Source organism: Myotis lucifugus, unplaced genomic scaffold, assembly GCF_000147115.1.
Source record: "Myotis lucifugus unplaced genomic scaffold, Myoluc2.0 scaffold_351, whole genome shotgun sequence".
In the NCBI taxonomy this organism is placed as follows: domain Eukaryota; kingdom Metazoa; phylum Chordata; class Mammalia; order Chiroptera; family Vespertilionidae; genus Myotis; species Myotis lucifugus.
In genome coordinates this window covers 669,706-685,975 of record NW_005871399.1, presented here as the reverse complement: position 1 = coordinate 685,975, position 16,270 = coordinate 669,706, and the positions used below count along the sequence as shown (strand labels likewise).

General features: G+C 52.4%; 1 protein-coding gene across 1 annotated transcript in view; it reads left to right on the top strand.

Annotated features, from left to right (window-relative positions):
- Window positions 1–230: 230 nt before the first annotated feature.
- HIPK2 (homeodomain interacting protein kinase 2) overlaps window positions 231–16,270 on the top strand; it is a 114,560-nt gene continuing 98,520 nt past the window's right edge. The window contains exon 1 of the mRNA XM_023764819.1: window positions 231–1,314. Within this exon, the coding sequence (XP_023620587.1) occupies window positions 233–1,314 (1,082 nt within the window). The 5' untranslated portion in view covers window positions 231–232. The remainder of the gene's footprint in view (window positions 1,315–16,270) is intronic.

Here is a 16,270-nt window from a genome sequence, read left to right as displayed (position 1 = left end):
AAGTCTCCCACCCTCCTGGTGGTGTCAGGTGGAACAACAAACTCCTTGGCCCCACAAACTGAGTGACCAGAATGTGCTTCTGGATGGAATAGATTCACCTCTGCAACCTTGTGTAAGTGGGGGGACATGTTCTATAGGCCCCAGCCACTGCTCAGGACGGAAATGAATCTGTTGAGTTTACTCATGCGATGGCAACTAAATACTTATTTTCTCCTTTCTTTCTCTTGTAGGTATGGCCTCACATGTGCAAGTTTTCTCCCCTCACACCCTTCAATCAAGTGCCTTCTGTAGTGTGAAGAAATTGAAAGTAGAGCCGAGTTCCAACTGGGACATGACTGGGTACGGCTCCCACAGCAAAGTGTATAGCCAGAGCAAGAACGTGCCACCTTCTCAGCCAGCCACCACAACCGTCAGCACCTCCTTGCCCATCCCGAACCCAAGCCTACCTTACGAGCAGACCATCATCTTCCCAGGAAGCACCGGGCACATAGTGGTCACATCAGCAAGCAGCACTTCTGTCACTGGGCAAGTCCTCGGCGGACCACATAACCTAATGCGTCGAAGCACTGTGAGCCTCCTTGATACCTACCAAAAATGCGGACTCAAGCGTAAGAGTGAGGAGATTGAGAACACAAGCAGCGTGCAGATCATCGAAGAGCATCCACCCATGATTCAGAATAATGCCAGCGGGGCCACTGTAGCCACTGCCACCACTTCGACTGCCACCTCCAAAAACAGTGGCTCCAACAGTGAAGGCGACTATCAGCTGGTCCAGCATGAGGTGCTGTGCTCCATGACCAACACGTACGAAGTTTTAGAGTTCCTGGGCCGAGGGACGTTTGGGCAAGTGGTCAAGTGCTGGAAACGGGGCACCAATGAAATTGTGGCCATCAAGATCCTGAAGAACCACCCATCCTATGCCCGGCAAGGTCAGATCGAAGTGAGCATCCTGGCCCGCCTGAGCACAGAGAGTGCCGACGACTACAACTTTGTCCGGGCCTACGAGTGCTTCCAGCACAAGAATCACACGTGCTTGGTCTTTGAGATGCTGGAGCAGAACCTCTATGACTTTCTGAAGCAGAACAAGTTTAGTCCCTTGCCCCTCAAGTACATTCGCCCAGTCCTCCAGCAGGTGGCCACGGCCCTGATGAAGCTAAAGAGCCTGGGTCTTATCCATGCAGACCTCAAACCGGAAAACATCATGCTGGTGGATCCGTCCAGACAGCCATACCGCGTGAAGGTCATCGACTTTGGGTCAGCCAGTCACGTGTCCAAGGCCGTGTGTTCCACCTACTTGCAGTCCAGATACTACAGGTAAGACCCTCTGCACTGAGACCGGAGATGCCGGCTGCCAGTGGCAGCCACAGGGAATGTGCAGTGCTAGTCACTGCGGGGGAGACAACTTTCTGTGCCTGCAGCGCTGCCTTCCGGTGAGCAGAACTTAGTCAGGAAATTAGGACGTGTGCACGTGGAAATGGTGATTGGAAGCCATGTAGAAGGGAGCCAGGTAAGGTTCTTGGCTCACACGTTCAGAGTTGGAAGGGGCTCCTGGGGGGTGGGGTGAAGAGCAGATGCAGAGCAGGGTCCTCATGGATCCAGACATGGGTGGAGGAGAGAGGGGGATGTGCATTATTGAAGTCACTGTGACAAGAACACGCAAGATTTGCATTGGAGACAAAGAGGACCCCTTCCTGGCCAGAACAGAGCCTCTGGGGGTCGTGGGAGCTGGGATTGAAAGGGTAAGTTGGGGCAGGGTTGTCGTAAATACCAGACTAAGAGGATGCAACTGTGTCCTTAACGATGGAGCCAGCACTTAAGCGTTACAGCAGCAGAGGGTAACAGGACGAACGTGATGCTCTGAGAAGGTGGCATTTACATGTCCACGTTTGAGGGATCGAAGGAGGGACAGATGCCTCGGGCCCATTGGCTTGCTCCTGGCGAGAGAAGGCCACGCTTTGTGTCAGGATGATGGGAAGATGGGGGGAGGATTGTAGGGAAGGGCAAAGCCTTCATTCCTTCACTCACTCCACAAGGAGACTTCACTGCTCACCTGAGCCGGCCACTGTGCTGGTGCCGAAATCCCGGGGTCTCTAGCATGCCGGTTCCCACCCCTGGCTACACGGTAAAATCACCCCAAGGCTTTTAAAAGTAACCCGACTTGGGTCCCCATCTCCACAAACTGAATCCACATCTTTTTTGGGATCCCACTGCCCAGCCAGGGTTGAGACCCGGTGCTGCAGGGTGGGGGGCCCAGATGAGAACACTGGCTTTGGAGTGAGCAGCCTGGCTTGACCCTGATCCCTGCACTGGCTAAGCTGTGCAACCTGGGCTTGCTGCCTCATTTCCCCGCGACTCCACTCCCACACCCGTACACTCAGGAAATCGGTCACCAGCCCGTGGGGTTGTTGGGATGGTGGCACGTGGTGACACAGCTCCGTGGTGGGCGCAGGAAGGAGTGAGTGGAGTGGGACAGGACGGGCTGTTCTGTGGCGGTGGTGAGGGGCTGTGCTTGGAGTGATGTTGAACAGTCCAGTGAAGGTGGAAGGTGCCAGGAAACAAAACCAAACTCCCATGAGAAGATAGGGCTGACGACCCTGTCAGAATCCCAGGCTCATCTTTGTCTGACGCCACACTTCCTTTCCCGGCCACAGAGAAACGGCTGGAAAGCAAGCGAGAGCGGTGGGTGGCACAGCTGGCGTCACCTGGACCTCCACCGGCAGCTCCCCTTGTTCCCCTTGTTACTGACCTTTGGGCCAGTCCCTCCACCCAGCCCTCAGCCCGCAGCCTCGTGCATAGCCTACAAGGCAGGGTCCCCCACGTGCCCCCCTCACCTTCCTCACCTCCTGACTCCGGTCTCTAGGCCCCTCACCTGTGCTATTCGTCTCCCCGCCTAGGCCCACCCTCCCCTTAGGAGGCATTTCCTGAGCTACAGCAGCTCCTTTCTAGGCCCCTGGTCCGTCCTTCCCACCATTCCTCCCCCCTCAGTGCAGGTGCGAGCATCTCCCGTCTGGGAGGAGCGGGGCTTGCCGCTGCCTCCTGCTCACTCCCTTCCTGTCCACTCACCGGCTTCGTCAGCTTTGCGGTTGGCTCCCTGTCCCTCTGCTCTGGAGCAGGCGATCCTCATCACAGCCGAGTCCCCTGGGCTTGAGGGGAGAGGAGGGGACCCCCGTGTGTCCCTGGGGACGGGGGTGAAGGAGGGCGGGCCAGCGCGGGCTCTCGGAAAGCGAGCGCGGTGGCGTCATTGTGGTCACCATGGCTCCCGCTGCCGAGGTCACTGTGCCGTTAGGTGGCCGGTTCAGCGTGCCACAGGCTGCTGCTTGCTAGGCCCCGGCCTGAGCTGAGGGTGAACGGCGGGCTGCTCGGCTTTTATGATTGAGTTATACTCGGTGGTTTCAGTGAACAGAATTGGCTTTATTCGAGTTACTGAAAAGTGAGCATGGCCGCCTGCGAAGACTTTAACAAGCGCCATTTGAAAGGCAGTGCACACTCAGGGCAAAGCCTGGCGAACCCATACGTTGGCTTTGGGATCCTCAGGTGCTCTCTCTTCTCACCCGGTGTCCATGTGGCACTTCCCGCCCTGCCCCAAGGTGGGCGCTGTTTTACTTTGCTTGTCTGTCTGCGCCTCGTGCCCTGTACCCGGGACCCCACTCGGGAAATCGGGGGCAGGAGGGACATCTCCGGGGGTGGTGAAGGCCTGCTGGCTGATGCTCCAGGGCTCTCATTAGCTCTCCTCTCTCTGCCCCCACTTTCCACCTCTGCCCACTCCCTCCCAGGCGCCCTGGTGCCGCATCCCCTGCCTGTACCCTCAGTGGCTGTTGCCCAGCATTCTGAGGAGGAGAACCTCTTCTTCGTGGTTGCTTTGGCCAAAAGAGCAAGTGTCCACCCTTCCGGTCCTCATGCCCCTCACCCTCATTATGCCCGGCTCTGGTTCCAAGGGCACAGTCACCCCAGAGCCAGCCCAGCCTTTCTGCTTGAAATGATGCTGTCTCTGAATTGGTCACTGTGTCCTATTCCTCCATCCTGTGTCCCCCCCCCCCCCGCCCCTCGTCTGAGCCCCGGGGTAGCTGCCGAGAGTTTCAGGACAGTCTCTGCTACGTCTGCGCCAGTCCTGGCTGTGGGACAGCCAAGTCCGGGCCACATTTATCAAGTTGGTTTTCCCTGATTGCCTGGCCTCTTATGGGGGAGAGGGGATGGGGTGGGGTGGAGCACTTCAGTTGTCCATTGTTAATCTGCATCTTAAGAGAATGTGCCTGTGCTTGAGCTGCGGAAAGGTGGGGCCGGGGCGGGCGGGATGGACAGTGCCTTATGCTATGGATCCAAGCAGACACAGGGCTTGGTTTCCCAGGATCCCCCGTGTCTGAGCTGGGTGCACCCTCTCTCCCCCCATACCTCTCACTTTCAAAGGGGAGAGCATTTCCATGTCCCTCCCTGTTTTACATGGGACAGTATCAAGCGTCTGGTCCCTGCCTAGTGATGTGGAAACAGTGGATATAAAGAGATGTTTCCGTCTGCAGCCTGGGGTACCTGGACAAGCAGGTGGGGCGGAGGGAGTGAACTGTTTCCCTACCTGTTAGCCATTTGCGTGGCCGAGGTTGGGGGCATCTTGCTGTAGGTATTCTGTCAGGCAAGCCTGGTTGTGTGTAAAAAAAACAAAGGCTGCATTTTTAGTTTTTTAAGTTGATGCCTGGGTATCGTCTTCCAACTTGAAGGTCAGTTACAGGGTTAAGTGTCATCGCCCTGGTTCTCAAGCTTTATTATGCACAAGAGTCACCTGGAGAGCTTGTTAAAAACAGATTTCTGCCAAGGTCCTGCCCCAGACCCAGGGCACCAGCCTCTCCAGAGGGAGTGTCCCCTGAGAAAGTACACACACGCACACACGCACGCACACACACACGCACACACACACACACACACACACTCAACTGAAGGTGAGGTGGTCTGCCTTAGGCCCGCTGTTTGAGAAACACTGCTCAGGGGAAAAAGGGGTTTTCTCAGTGGTGTCACCTTTCAGGTGTTCTCCCCTGAGGAAGGAGGTGTAGGTGATCCTGTTTGTCACTCACCTTGGAAGCCCTCGCCATTTCCCTATTTGACTCTGCATTGGTGCCAGTTATGTTTTTGGAACAGAGACAGTACATTGATATTATTTTTTTAAAAAAATACCCTTGTCTAGCCCAGCCGGCATGGCTCAGTGGTTGAGCGTTGACCTATGAACCAGGAGGACACAGTTTCCAGTCAGTGCACATGCCCGGGTTGCAGGCTCGATCCCCAGTGTGGGGCATGCAGGAAGCAGCCAACCAATGATTCTCTGTCATCATTGATGTTTCTATCTCTCTCTCCCTCTCCCTTCCTCTCTGAAAGCAATAAAAAATATTTTTAAAAAATACTCTTGTCTATTATACTTAATTTGAAGTACTTATGATCATTACTAGGACCCCCCCCCCCCAAAAAAAATGGGCATCAAAATTTAGGACATAAAAAATGGCCAGTAACCTACTTTCTCATAATAATCTAACCTTTTTGTCTGACTCTTTTGCTTGCAGAGACTCTCTTCAAGTTGATTCCATGATTGTTTTAGGTGGGGGTGGAGATATATAATTCAGTTCAGTTCATCTGATGTCCATTGGGTTCCTACTGTGTGTCCTGTGGTAGATCTACTGAAGGGTACGAGATAAGGCATGAGCTCTGACCTTGAGGAGTGTACGCTCTCTCTGTGGAGGTTAAAGACACAAGCAGACTGCCTAGAGTCTAATTCGGATGCTTTGATATTGCAAATGTTTGATCAGATCATTCAGCAGATATTCATTGAGACTCTAGGGAACCAATGATGAGGAAACCAGTTAAAGAATTCAAAGTCAAGGATAGATTTTGCAAGATGGGTCAATAGGGGAGGGTTATAGAGCAAGAGCTACATTGAGGTAGGTCTTAAAGGAAATGCGAGATGGGGGTGGGGGACCTGGGAGCCAGGAGATTGGAATAAATAAGGGAAGATGGGAAACGGGAAACGGTGAGACCTGGAAGGAGTTGAAGGCCTGAGCTGGAAAACAGGGGTTAGGTGGGTGGTGTCTGACCATGGCGCTTTTGATGAAGGCTTGAGGAGCTTGGATTTAACAAGGAGTAATTTCATGAAGTTAAGGATATTAATGAGGTTAATCAATTGGAATGGAACAAACAAAAAGACATTAGGAAGAATTCAGAGGCTAGCAGACAATAAAAGTAGTTATTCAGGAATAAAGGGAAGAGGCCCTAGGTTATAATGGGAGAGCCCTCCTCCCCCCACCTCAAGAATAAATGTGAACACTTAGTCTTTTTAACTGTTCTGTACTGTGATTACAGGGGTGGCCTAGAGGGAATCTTTGTTTTGCTGTCTTTTGTTTACTGAGAAAAGTTCTGAAGCTCTGTCACTTCAGGACCTGGTTTCCGATCCCACCTCAGCCACTAAGTAACAGGCTCTGTGGAGTCGGGAGACTTTCGTTGCAATCCTGGCCCTGTGTGTCCCCAGCGAGCTGTTCCACTGAGTCATTATCCACACGCCTGCATCTGGACCCCATTATGACTGGGGCTGTGTTTATGAGACAGTTGGCCAGGGTTCAGTCTGTGGCCAGAGGACAGTTTTCTCTCCTGCGGGTTGACCTTGGCCTCATTAGCCAAACTGGGAACCCTCCATGATCTCTTCCCCATCAACAGGGCACATGGCATATTCCAGAATGCTTGGCAGGCGGACCTCTCTTTATTGCGTTCCACTTTATTGCGCTACACAGATGTTGCAGTTTTTACAAATTGAAGGCAAGAGCAGAAAAAATGACAACTCTCATTATTACTACACTCACTTTATTGCAGTCGTCTGGAACCAAATCTGTAGTATCTCCAAGGTGTACCTGTATTCTAAGTCACTTCAAAAGAGGGGCATAGCTTTATAACGCTGTATGGTAATTTTAAAACCTATATAGTTTGTGCAGATTATCTATATACATAAAAGCCTAAGCAACCAAACGACCGGTCGCTATGATGCACACTGACAACCAGGGGGCAGACGCTCAATGCAAGAGCTGCCCCCTGGTGGTCAGTACGCTCCCACAGCCAACCTCCTGTGATCCCTCCCTTCCCACCCCCCCACCACCTGCCAGGCCCCATCAGCCCCTCACCCCTGGCCAACCTCCCATGGCCCGGATTGGCCCTGATCACAGGCCAGGCAGAGGGACTCCACCCGTGCACGAATTTGTGCACCAGGCCTCTAGTAAAGTATAAAGGGTGACTGACTAGAATAGTGGTTCTCAACCTTGGCTGCACATTAGAATCACCTGGGAATCTTTTTAAAAGTCTGATTTCTGGGCCTCATCCTCCGGAAATTCTGTTTCTTTGTTATGGGGTGGGGCCACAACATTAGTAACAAAGAAACAGAATTTCTGGAGGATGAGGCCCAGAAATCAGTATTTTTAAAAAGATTCCCAGGTGATTCTAACTTGCGGAGATACACCAGAGCTATATATGCCCCTTTTGATTTGGCAAGACCTTAGAGTTTTTAGATAATCCATTGCAGCTGTAACTTTTTTAATTAGTCTTTTATCACCACTACAAACAATAGAAACAGTTGCTAGTTTACACCTGAGGATATTAAGCAAAATATTCAACCCGTTGGCAATGTCACTCACCCAGGGAGATGGTTATAAATAAATATGTGAAAGCTTTTAGAGTCACAGCACTTTCCTGAGGAGAGGTAATCAGTAAGTTATCTTGGTTGTTAGCTTATCCTCAATTTCCCCTTACCCGTCTCTTCGACCTTGAGCTGTATGGTGAAATAATTTAAAATTTTCTTTATTATGAAATAATTGAAGTTGGAAGCTCTGCATGTATTTGAGTGTATCTCTGCCCAGGTGCTCCAGTCCCCCCTTCTCTCTCTCTCTCTCTCTCTCTCTCTCTCTCTCTCTCTCTCTCTCGGATAACACAGTGTAAACCCACACATGACATACACAGGCATAGGTGAACTTGTGAGCACGTTGGTGACAGAAGCCAACACTCAGCTCTAACAGAGATGCTGACCACGTGGAGGGAGGCACACCGACACATGCAACAAACATGCATACATGCAAGGACACACACGCACCACTTCAGAGACATTGAAATGCCTTCATGCCTTCACAAGTCACATGAGCCAACCTGAGGTCCCCAGAGACCAAGGGCCCAGGTTCAGAAGTGTTAATGCCCCAGAAACTTGGCCCAATTTTCTGCCTTGCTGCCGAGCTGCCAACTACAGGGCCCCAAACCTGAGGACAGTGGGGCTGGAACCACTCTTGGGCTCAAGGCATAAACTGGTCGTTTTCAAAGTGTGATCCAAGGACCCTCCTGTCCAGAGCCACCAGGTGCTGGTTAAAAATGGAGATCCCTGGGTCGCAAAACAAATCTAAGGAACAGGCTCTCTGGGGTGGAGCAGGGACTTTTAAACAAGCTCTGCAGCTAATTCTTCCCCATTTTCACGTTATTGGGGTATGATGGGCATACAAAAAGCTGTGGGTATTTAACGTGAACACTTGGTGAGCTTGGAGACAGGTGTATATCCGTGAAATCGTCACCACAATCTATGCCTTAAATAGAGCCATCACCTCCAGAAGTTTCCTCCTATCCTATTCGTCATTGTTGTCATCACCATCACCATCATCTTTATCATCACATCTTCTTCATCATCCTATCCTCTGAGAACGGTTGCTCCAAATGGCTTGGATTCCAAGTCCATCACCCACAGGGGTGAACTGAATGCCACGGTGGGTGAAGTGGGGCCACTGGTGGCATCCTGGCTTCAAGCTGTTGACCTTTCTTCTGAGTGGTGGATAGCCCCTCTGGGGGTCAGTTGTTACAGTACTTGTGGTCGGACCCTTTATGCCCCATTGGTGGTGACAGTGAAGATCAAAAATAATTGGTGAGCCCGGCTCGTGTAGTTCAGCGGTTGAGCGTCAACCCAGGAACCAAGAGGCCACTGGTTCGATTCCCGGTCAGGGCACATGCCTGGAATTCAGGCTCGATCTCCTGTGGGAGGCATGCAGGAGGCAGCTGATCGATGATGTTTCTCTCTCATCAATGTTTCTATCTGTCTATTCCTCTCCCTTCCTCTCTCTCTGAAAAAAACAACCATATTTGGCGAGTGCACTGAGAGGTCATGTGGGTGGGTGAACTGGCCAGTGGGTGGTCCGAGAAGGACGGAGTTGGGGAGGAGAGCAGATGAACAGCAGGGGAGACATCAGTATACACTCCTTTCCGCATAATTCACAGTTGATGTGGCACTTACTGCTAAGTAGCTACTGAACTCTCCCTGTGGCCACAGCTGCTTTTGGAGCTATAATCCTCATTTATGCATCGAACAAGTAATTTTTTAATTCCGAAGATATGCCAGGCACTGTGCTTTGTGCTGAGGTTTCTAGAAATGAGTAGGCGTGCCCTGGGCTGTGCACTTCTGCCCCAAAGCTGTAATGGAATGAGCAGTCCCTGGGGAGCCTGCGGCTGGGCGTGTCGGCCTCTGCTGTCCTCTCCTTAAGCTGAGAAGGCAGAGAGAGCATGGCACCCTTGAATGGCTTTGCCCATTCTCCCTGGCCTTTGGGCCACGTGTGTATTCTACGTCCTGGGTGCTCTCCCTCCTGCCCTTGCCTCTCCATGACAGCGGGTCTTTGCAGCACCCTGGCACATGCCAACTACTTGCCCAAACCTATTTGGCCATCCTTTCCCCTCCCTCCCTCACCGAGCTCCCCAGAGAAGGAGAAGTGAGCGGCCAGCACAGCTTTTCTGAGCTGGTGAAGTTCCCCTTCTCCCTCGGCCCGTCGGCTGCTGGCTCACCAGGTTTCAAAGCCGATGGAGGATCATGGCTGCTGGCGTTGGTATCGGGGTGTGGCCCTGGTTCCTGGGCAGAGATGGAGATGGTGACATTGTGGCAGCGATTGTCTGAGGTTGGGTGTCCCCAAAAACAGAGCCTGACACAGAGCTTGGGTGCAGGTGTCTATTTGAGAGAAGATTTCCTGAAGCAGGAATAAGCGAATGGGGGGCTGCTCCAGTCTACCTCCAAGGGCATCATGCCCCGAAGGGTGGGGGACTGAGGGCCCTCGAGCGAGCGTGTTAGCTCTCCCGTGCCTGTGTGTGAGCTGAGCGGTGCGGGAGCTGGGGCAGGGGTGGGGAGGCTGGAGCAGACTCGGGGAGCCTGTGGGGCAGAAAGCAGGGTGATGTGGCCACAGGACAGACCCTGAAACCAGAGTGACAGTGGCATGCGTTTCAGGAGGCCTCAGAGCGAGAGCGTCAGCACTGTGCCAGGGCATCCGTGTTTGTCCGCCCACCCAATCACACGTGACACATGCGGCCCTGCACATGGGAAGGGGGTCAAGGGGAAATGCCATCCCGGGCAGATTTAAGGACCGTAGGCTCCGAATTCAGAGATGACCTTTGGTTTGGGGGAGGTTGGGGTCTGACATAAAAGGTAACAATAATAAATCTTGCCTCTGCCCCACCCTCCTTTTTATCTGGCTGGCCTGCCAGCAAGAGCGGGAGGTAGGCTGGGCTCTGAGAGAGAATCCCCGAGCAGGGGGCCAGAGGGCCCTGAATGTGCGTTTGTCAGAAACGGGAGGGAGGTGGAGTGAACTACTCTTCTTCTGTTGTAGATACCGTTCCCCAAGGCTCCTCTGTGGGATGAGTGCATGACTAACTGGCGGAATGAATGAATGAGTGAATGAATGAATAGGTGAATGAATGAATGGTGCCAGTGGCCTCATATGTTTATAGCTTAACTCACACCGTCACACACCAGAAACTCCCACATGGTCGGTTTCCTGTAGTCTCGCACACAAGTCCTTTCTCTGTTCACCACAACCTTGGGCGCATGGCACCTGGCATCTCAGAACCCCGGGTCCTCCAGGCCGCCACCATCGGCCTCTCGGGGAGCATATACATCTCGCCAAAGATGTTCATTCTCGTCTTTTCACCTGTGAGATTTCAATTTAAAACCTGAAGACAGCTGACTCGGCATTTAGCAGATTAGTTCCCCGAAATCTGCCAACACCTGTCATGTCCCATTCTCCCTTTTCAGGAGATGAGAAGTGACTTCCCCGCACGGAGCAGGGCTGAGCGCAGGAAGCCCCGACCAGCAGCCTTGAGGGCCTCTGACCTCTCATCTGCTTTTCTGCTTTCGAGACCGTGGACATGCTAGACGTGTGCCCTGTAACTCTGTACTCATGAGCACAGATCTCCCACAGAGAATAAGGCTGGCTGCTTTGCCCCCCGTGTGCTTAGTAAATGGTAGCTGCCGTTATCACTTTTACTGCTGCTGCTGTCGTTGTCATTGTTCTTATCATCAGGACTATATGTGGCAGGCACACCTGGGCTTGGATTCCAGGTTCGTTGCTTTATAGCTGTGTGACTTCAAGCAAGTTCCCAAACCTCTCTGAGGCTCTTTGCTCTCTTCTCTTACAACAGCAGTTCCTGGGTTGTTACAAGGATTCAATGAGCTCAGCACGTGTGTGTGACTCACCTGTGTGCTCCTTGCCCGGCACACAGCCTGTGTGTCGTTAATAACCGTCGCGCTTGCCCCGGGCTCCCTTCACACTTTGTGTGCCTCTGGGTTAGCATTTCTCTTATTGGGCCTGGCATCACTATTCGCCGCCGACACCCCCAGCATTCCCAAGCTTCTTGGGATCATGTTTCATTTCTTTTTCATCTCTGTAGACACATGGAGGCCCAGCACTGTACTTCAGGCTCATGAGGGCCCACGTGTTTGGAGTGAGTTTAATGAGTTTCCTCCGGTGTCAGGGGGGACGGGGTCCAGCCCAGCAGAGAAGGGGTTCACACCTGAGGAGAAGGGGACCTCTCTTCCCTGGGTTGGGAGGGCAATGTGGGGAGAAAGGCCGCAGCCGGCCGGGCGCACTGCACGTTTCACGGTGAAGTCTGTGCTCCTGGGCTGGCACAGAGGTCTCAGGAGAGTGGGGGGCCGTGCCCTGGGAGCCTCCTGCAGGGACATGGCGTCTGACACCTGCCGTGGCTTCCTGCGTCCACCCCATCTCTGCCACATCAGAAGGGTCAAGGAGCCAGGACTGGAGTGATACTGAAGGCAGCGTATGTCGGTGTGCACTGCACATGTGATGTGTGTGTTGTTGTGTGATGTTTGTGTTGGGTGTGTGAGTGTGTGTTGGATATGTGTGTTATGTGTGTGTGCGGTGGATGTGTTGTTGGTGTGGGTGTCTGTTCATTTGCAGCAGGTCGACTGGTCCCTAAGCTCCCCGCATTTGGAGCCCCTTCTGCTCCTGATTCATGTGACTGGGAAGTGTCCTCTCTAGGGGACAACCTTATTTATGTAAATGTTGACCATAAAAAATGTCCTCTCTAGGGGACAACCTTATTTATGTAAATGTTGACCATAAAAAAAGGGGGGGAGGGCTGGCCAGAACATGAGGTACAAACTGTTAGTGCCAGTTTGCCATCCGGTGACCTCCAGCGAAGGAGTCCTGGTCCCTTTGTAAATTCGAACTTATGTTGGCAAATAAAAATGCACAGAGTGTGACCCCCCAGAATGCAGATAGCTCTGGCACCGAGAGTCAGATGTTCTCACTGAGAACGCCGGATGTCTCCCTAAGTGGCAGCCAGGTGATCCTGGGGCGAGGGGACTGCTCTGTCCTGATTGTGGTCACACTGCCACAAATCTACGCATCGCCTGACATTCATAAAACTTACATCAGAAAATTAAATTAGCCCTGGCCCGTGTGGCTCCGTGGGTTGAGCATTGTCCCATGCAGTGAAAGGTCGCTGGTTCAGTTCCTGGTCAGGGCACATAGCTAGGTTGTGGGTTGGATCCCTAGTCAGGGTGTGTACAGGGGGCAGCCGATCGATGTTTCTCTCTCACATTGATGTTTCTCTCTCTCTCTTCCTCTCCCTTCCCCTCTCTCTAAAATCAATAAAAACATATTTTAAAAATAAATAAATACATAAATCTATGGTGGTCTTATCTTAAAAAATTAAAAGAATATTTTTAATTTGAAATCTGTTTACCCCTAAAGACCTCAAAGGAAATTGTTGATAATATTAAATCCTTAAGCCTTATCTTGCCTAGTTTTCCTTCCTGTTTTTGTTTTGTTGTGTTGCATTTGGGTAAAAGAGATATCTTTGTCCATCCTGTAACAGGATGGCCAGCGGGTAACAATCACTTCTGGAAACAGCCCGGCAGGGGAACCAGTGGAAACCAGCCTGAGAATAACCAGCTGCTGGTGACGGAAGCACTGCTGTCAGGCAGCTTCTTTACTCTACGTGCGGTTTCACTGTGTAGGTCACGAACTTGTCCTCTGAAAGTTAGGGGCAGCAACCATGAGAAACAGAGATACGACAAACTGTTACCTCTGACACGCCAAGACTTTGGAATTCCAGAAAGAAGAGTAAGTCTGTGTGGAGTTGCTCATCCAGCCTTTTCGTGCCTACAAGGTCCTGCCCTTGGCTCTGACACTGTCATAGTATGGCCAGCACTCATGTGTGAAACAAGATAGTTTTTCCAAAACCAGCCTTTCCCTGCAGCCAGCCTCCCATGCAAGGGGATTTTCATGGTTATCACAGAGAAGTAGCTGGTTTCGCAGGAATAGGATGCAATGGGTTTGTTCTCAGTGATGGGCCATGGAGAGGGGCCCCCGCATCGGCAGCTAGATGAGGCCGGTTCCCAGCGGAATGACCTGGGCCATGCACCCCAATAACTGGGCTGTGGCCCAAGGCCGCAGGCTGGGCACAGAGCCACCTCCCTCCCTCTCCCTCCCCACTGACAGGAGCTTGAACTTCTTTCCTTGGAAGAAGCAAGGCGGTCCGCAGCCTGAGACTGTCACTCCACAGCGTCCTCTGCAGATCTGAGCTCATGGCCACATCACCGTGTGGGCCTCGCCACTGACCCACCCATCGTGCCACTCGGGCTGCGCTCTCTGCGTTCCTTCTGAGGAGCGTTGAGACTGCCTGTCCTTGCTCTTAAATGCCCCCTCTCCTTTCTCAGGAGACTCTCCCCAGAACCCCTCCCCTGACTCTGCTGCTTCCACTGTCTCTGCTCTGGCTCCCACATCCCGGTTTCTGACTGGAGTTCAAAGTCCTGATCTGCAGGCCCCAGCCTTCCCCTCACCCCACGTGGCTCAGCACCCAGCCTGCCAGGAGCCCGCTCTGCTCCTCGGCTTAGGGTGCCCCCCTCCGCCCCGCCCACATCCCAAATCCAGCCCTGCCCCACTCAAGTGCCCAGTTTGCCACAACCAGAAGTGATTTCTTCTCCTTCAGAATATTTGGACTTGGTGTAATCTGTCTTGTTAGTCATTCATTCATCCATTTGCTCTCTACGGAAATTGTACACTTCCTGGGATGCCATCAACCAGTCTCACGGTGAGCTGACATGACTGGCCGCCACCAGCTTAATCTCGGGAAGGGGCATGGGGACAGAGGCCTGGGTCTCAGCACCCGCCAGCTGGGTAACAGGATGAGTCTCACCCTCCCAGAGGTGCTGTTTCCTCAGCTCACTGGTCAGATGGCCGTCCACACCAGGACCTTGGCAACCGCGAGGGTCTGCGTAAGTTTGAAGCACGTGTTCAGCTTCACGTAGCCCCTCCGTGTCTTGTGCAGAGTGGGGGCCGTAAATATATTAGTGTTTCTTGCCATGACCTGCGGCCCCCTCTTTTCTGTGTCTGGCTTTTTCTTTTTCTCCTCTTCCCTACACCTGTTTGCATTCCCAAGGTTCTCCCAAGCTAATCCAGGTGGACACATCAGCAGAAGATAAGTCTCCAGGCATCGCCGTACTAACACACCAGGGGGACACCGTTAAGCAAAATCTCGGCTTTCAGAATGTTGCCAGTTAATTGCTTTACTGTCACATGTCAAGGCTGCCCCTGCAAGAAATGTATTTGTGTGTGACTCCCAATTTGGGGCCATGCAGATCCAAATTAGGTTTCTGCTGGCGCTGACAGAACCAGTAAGGTTCAAGATAGACTTTTCTCTGAGAAATGTGCCATTAAAATGTTTTCCAATGTTTTATGTTTAGCTTCTGTGTCATGGTTTGTATAGAAAGCCCATATCTTCCTCTCATTGCTTTGTTTCCTACGCTGTATTCGGCGAGCGATATCACACACCTACCTCGGTGTGACCCTGCAGGTGCCCCCGGACACCACCCTGTTTTGGGGGCATGTGCGGCAGCCTCTTTGGAAAGAACAGCTTGTGGGCACACCCATTTGGGAGAAAGTCTCAGGAATGTGAAGGCACCAGAGAAATTAGCAGAGGTGCCAAGTGGCCACAATCCCCTCCTGTGCGGGGGAATAATGTCCAGAAAGTCTCACATGAGAAACAAATTAAGAAGCAAGATCCTGTTTAGGCCAACATCGGTGGGAGGTTTAACTGTAGAAATGCAGATTTCAGAAAATGAAGTGCATACTCACCCACAGGAAATAGCCATTTAGAAAGTTGGGTGCATAGCTCTCTATGTGAACTAAACGTAAGTTTGATTTGCCGGGGCCTTTGGTTACTATGGTGACACCTTTCGAGTGTTCCAGGAGCTGGCTTTATGTGACTATCATTGTGACTGAGAGTAGATCCTGCAGCATCTCACTGTGTGGTCAGTGCCTTGCCTGGAACCACCCAGGTGCTAGTGACCAAGCCATGAATGCAGCCTGTGTGTCCCACTCTGTCCAGGCGACTTCTGACCCCTGCGGAAAGCTGGGGGCATCGAGGACCCTGGGCTGAGGCGAAATCCCGAGAATGCAGAGGGACAGCCTCTAGCCAGTGGTTCTCAACCTTCTGGCCCTTTAAATACAGTTTCTCATGTTGTGACCCAACCATAAAATTATTTTCGTTGCTACTTCATAACTGTAGTGTTGCTACTGTTATGAATCGTAATGTAAATATCTGATATGCAGGGTGGTCTTAGGCGATCCCTGTGAAAGGGTCGTTCGACCGCCAAAGGGGTCGCGACCCACAGGTTGAGAACCGCTGCAGCCCCTCTGGACAGGCCCAGGAATGTGTTTGATCTAAGCAGTCGCCTGTCTGTCCTCCTGCCTCCCACCCTCACACAGAGGGTGCCCTGTCCTCTGGAGCGTGTGCCCAGCAAGTGTTGCCCCTCGTGCTGGGAGGCACTGCTCGGTTCTGACGGACACGATTTGCGTACCAGTCCATTTTGCATGTTGCTCCCTCTCTCCCTGTCCGGGTGGGAGTGAAACGTGACGGCCTCCACGTGCTGGACAGCCCTGTGGCTGCACCACCTCGGAAGCGCAGAGGCTGTGGCGAGACCCGGCGGCGTGGACGCACAGCC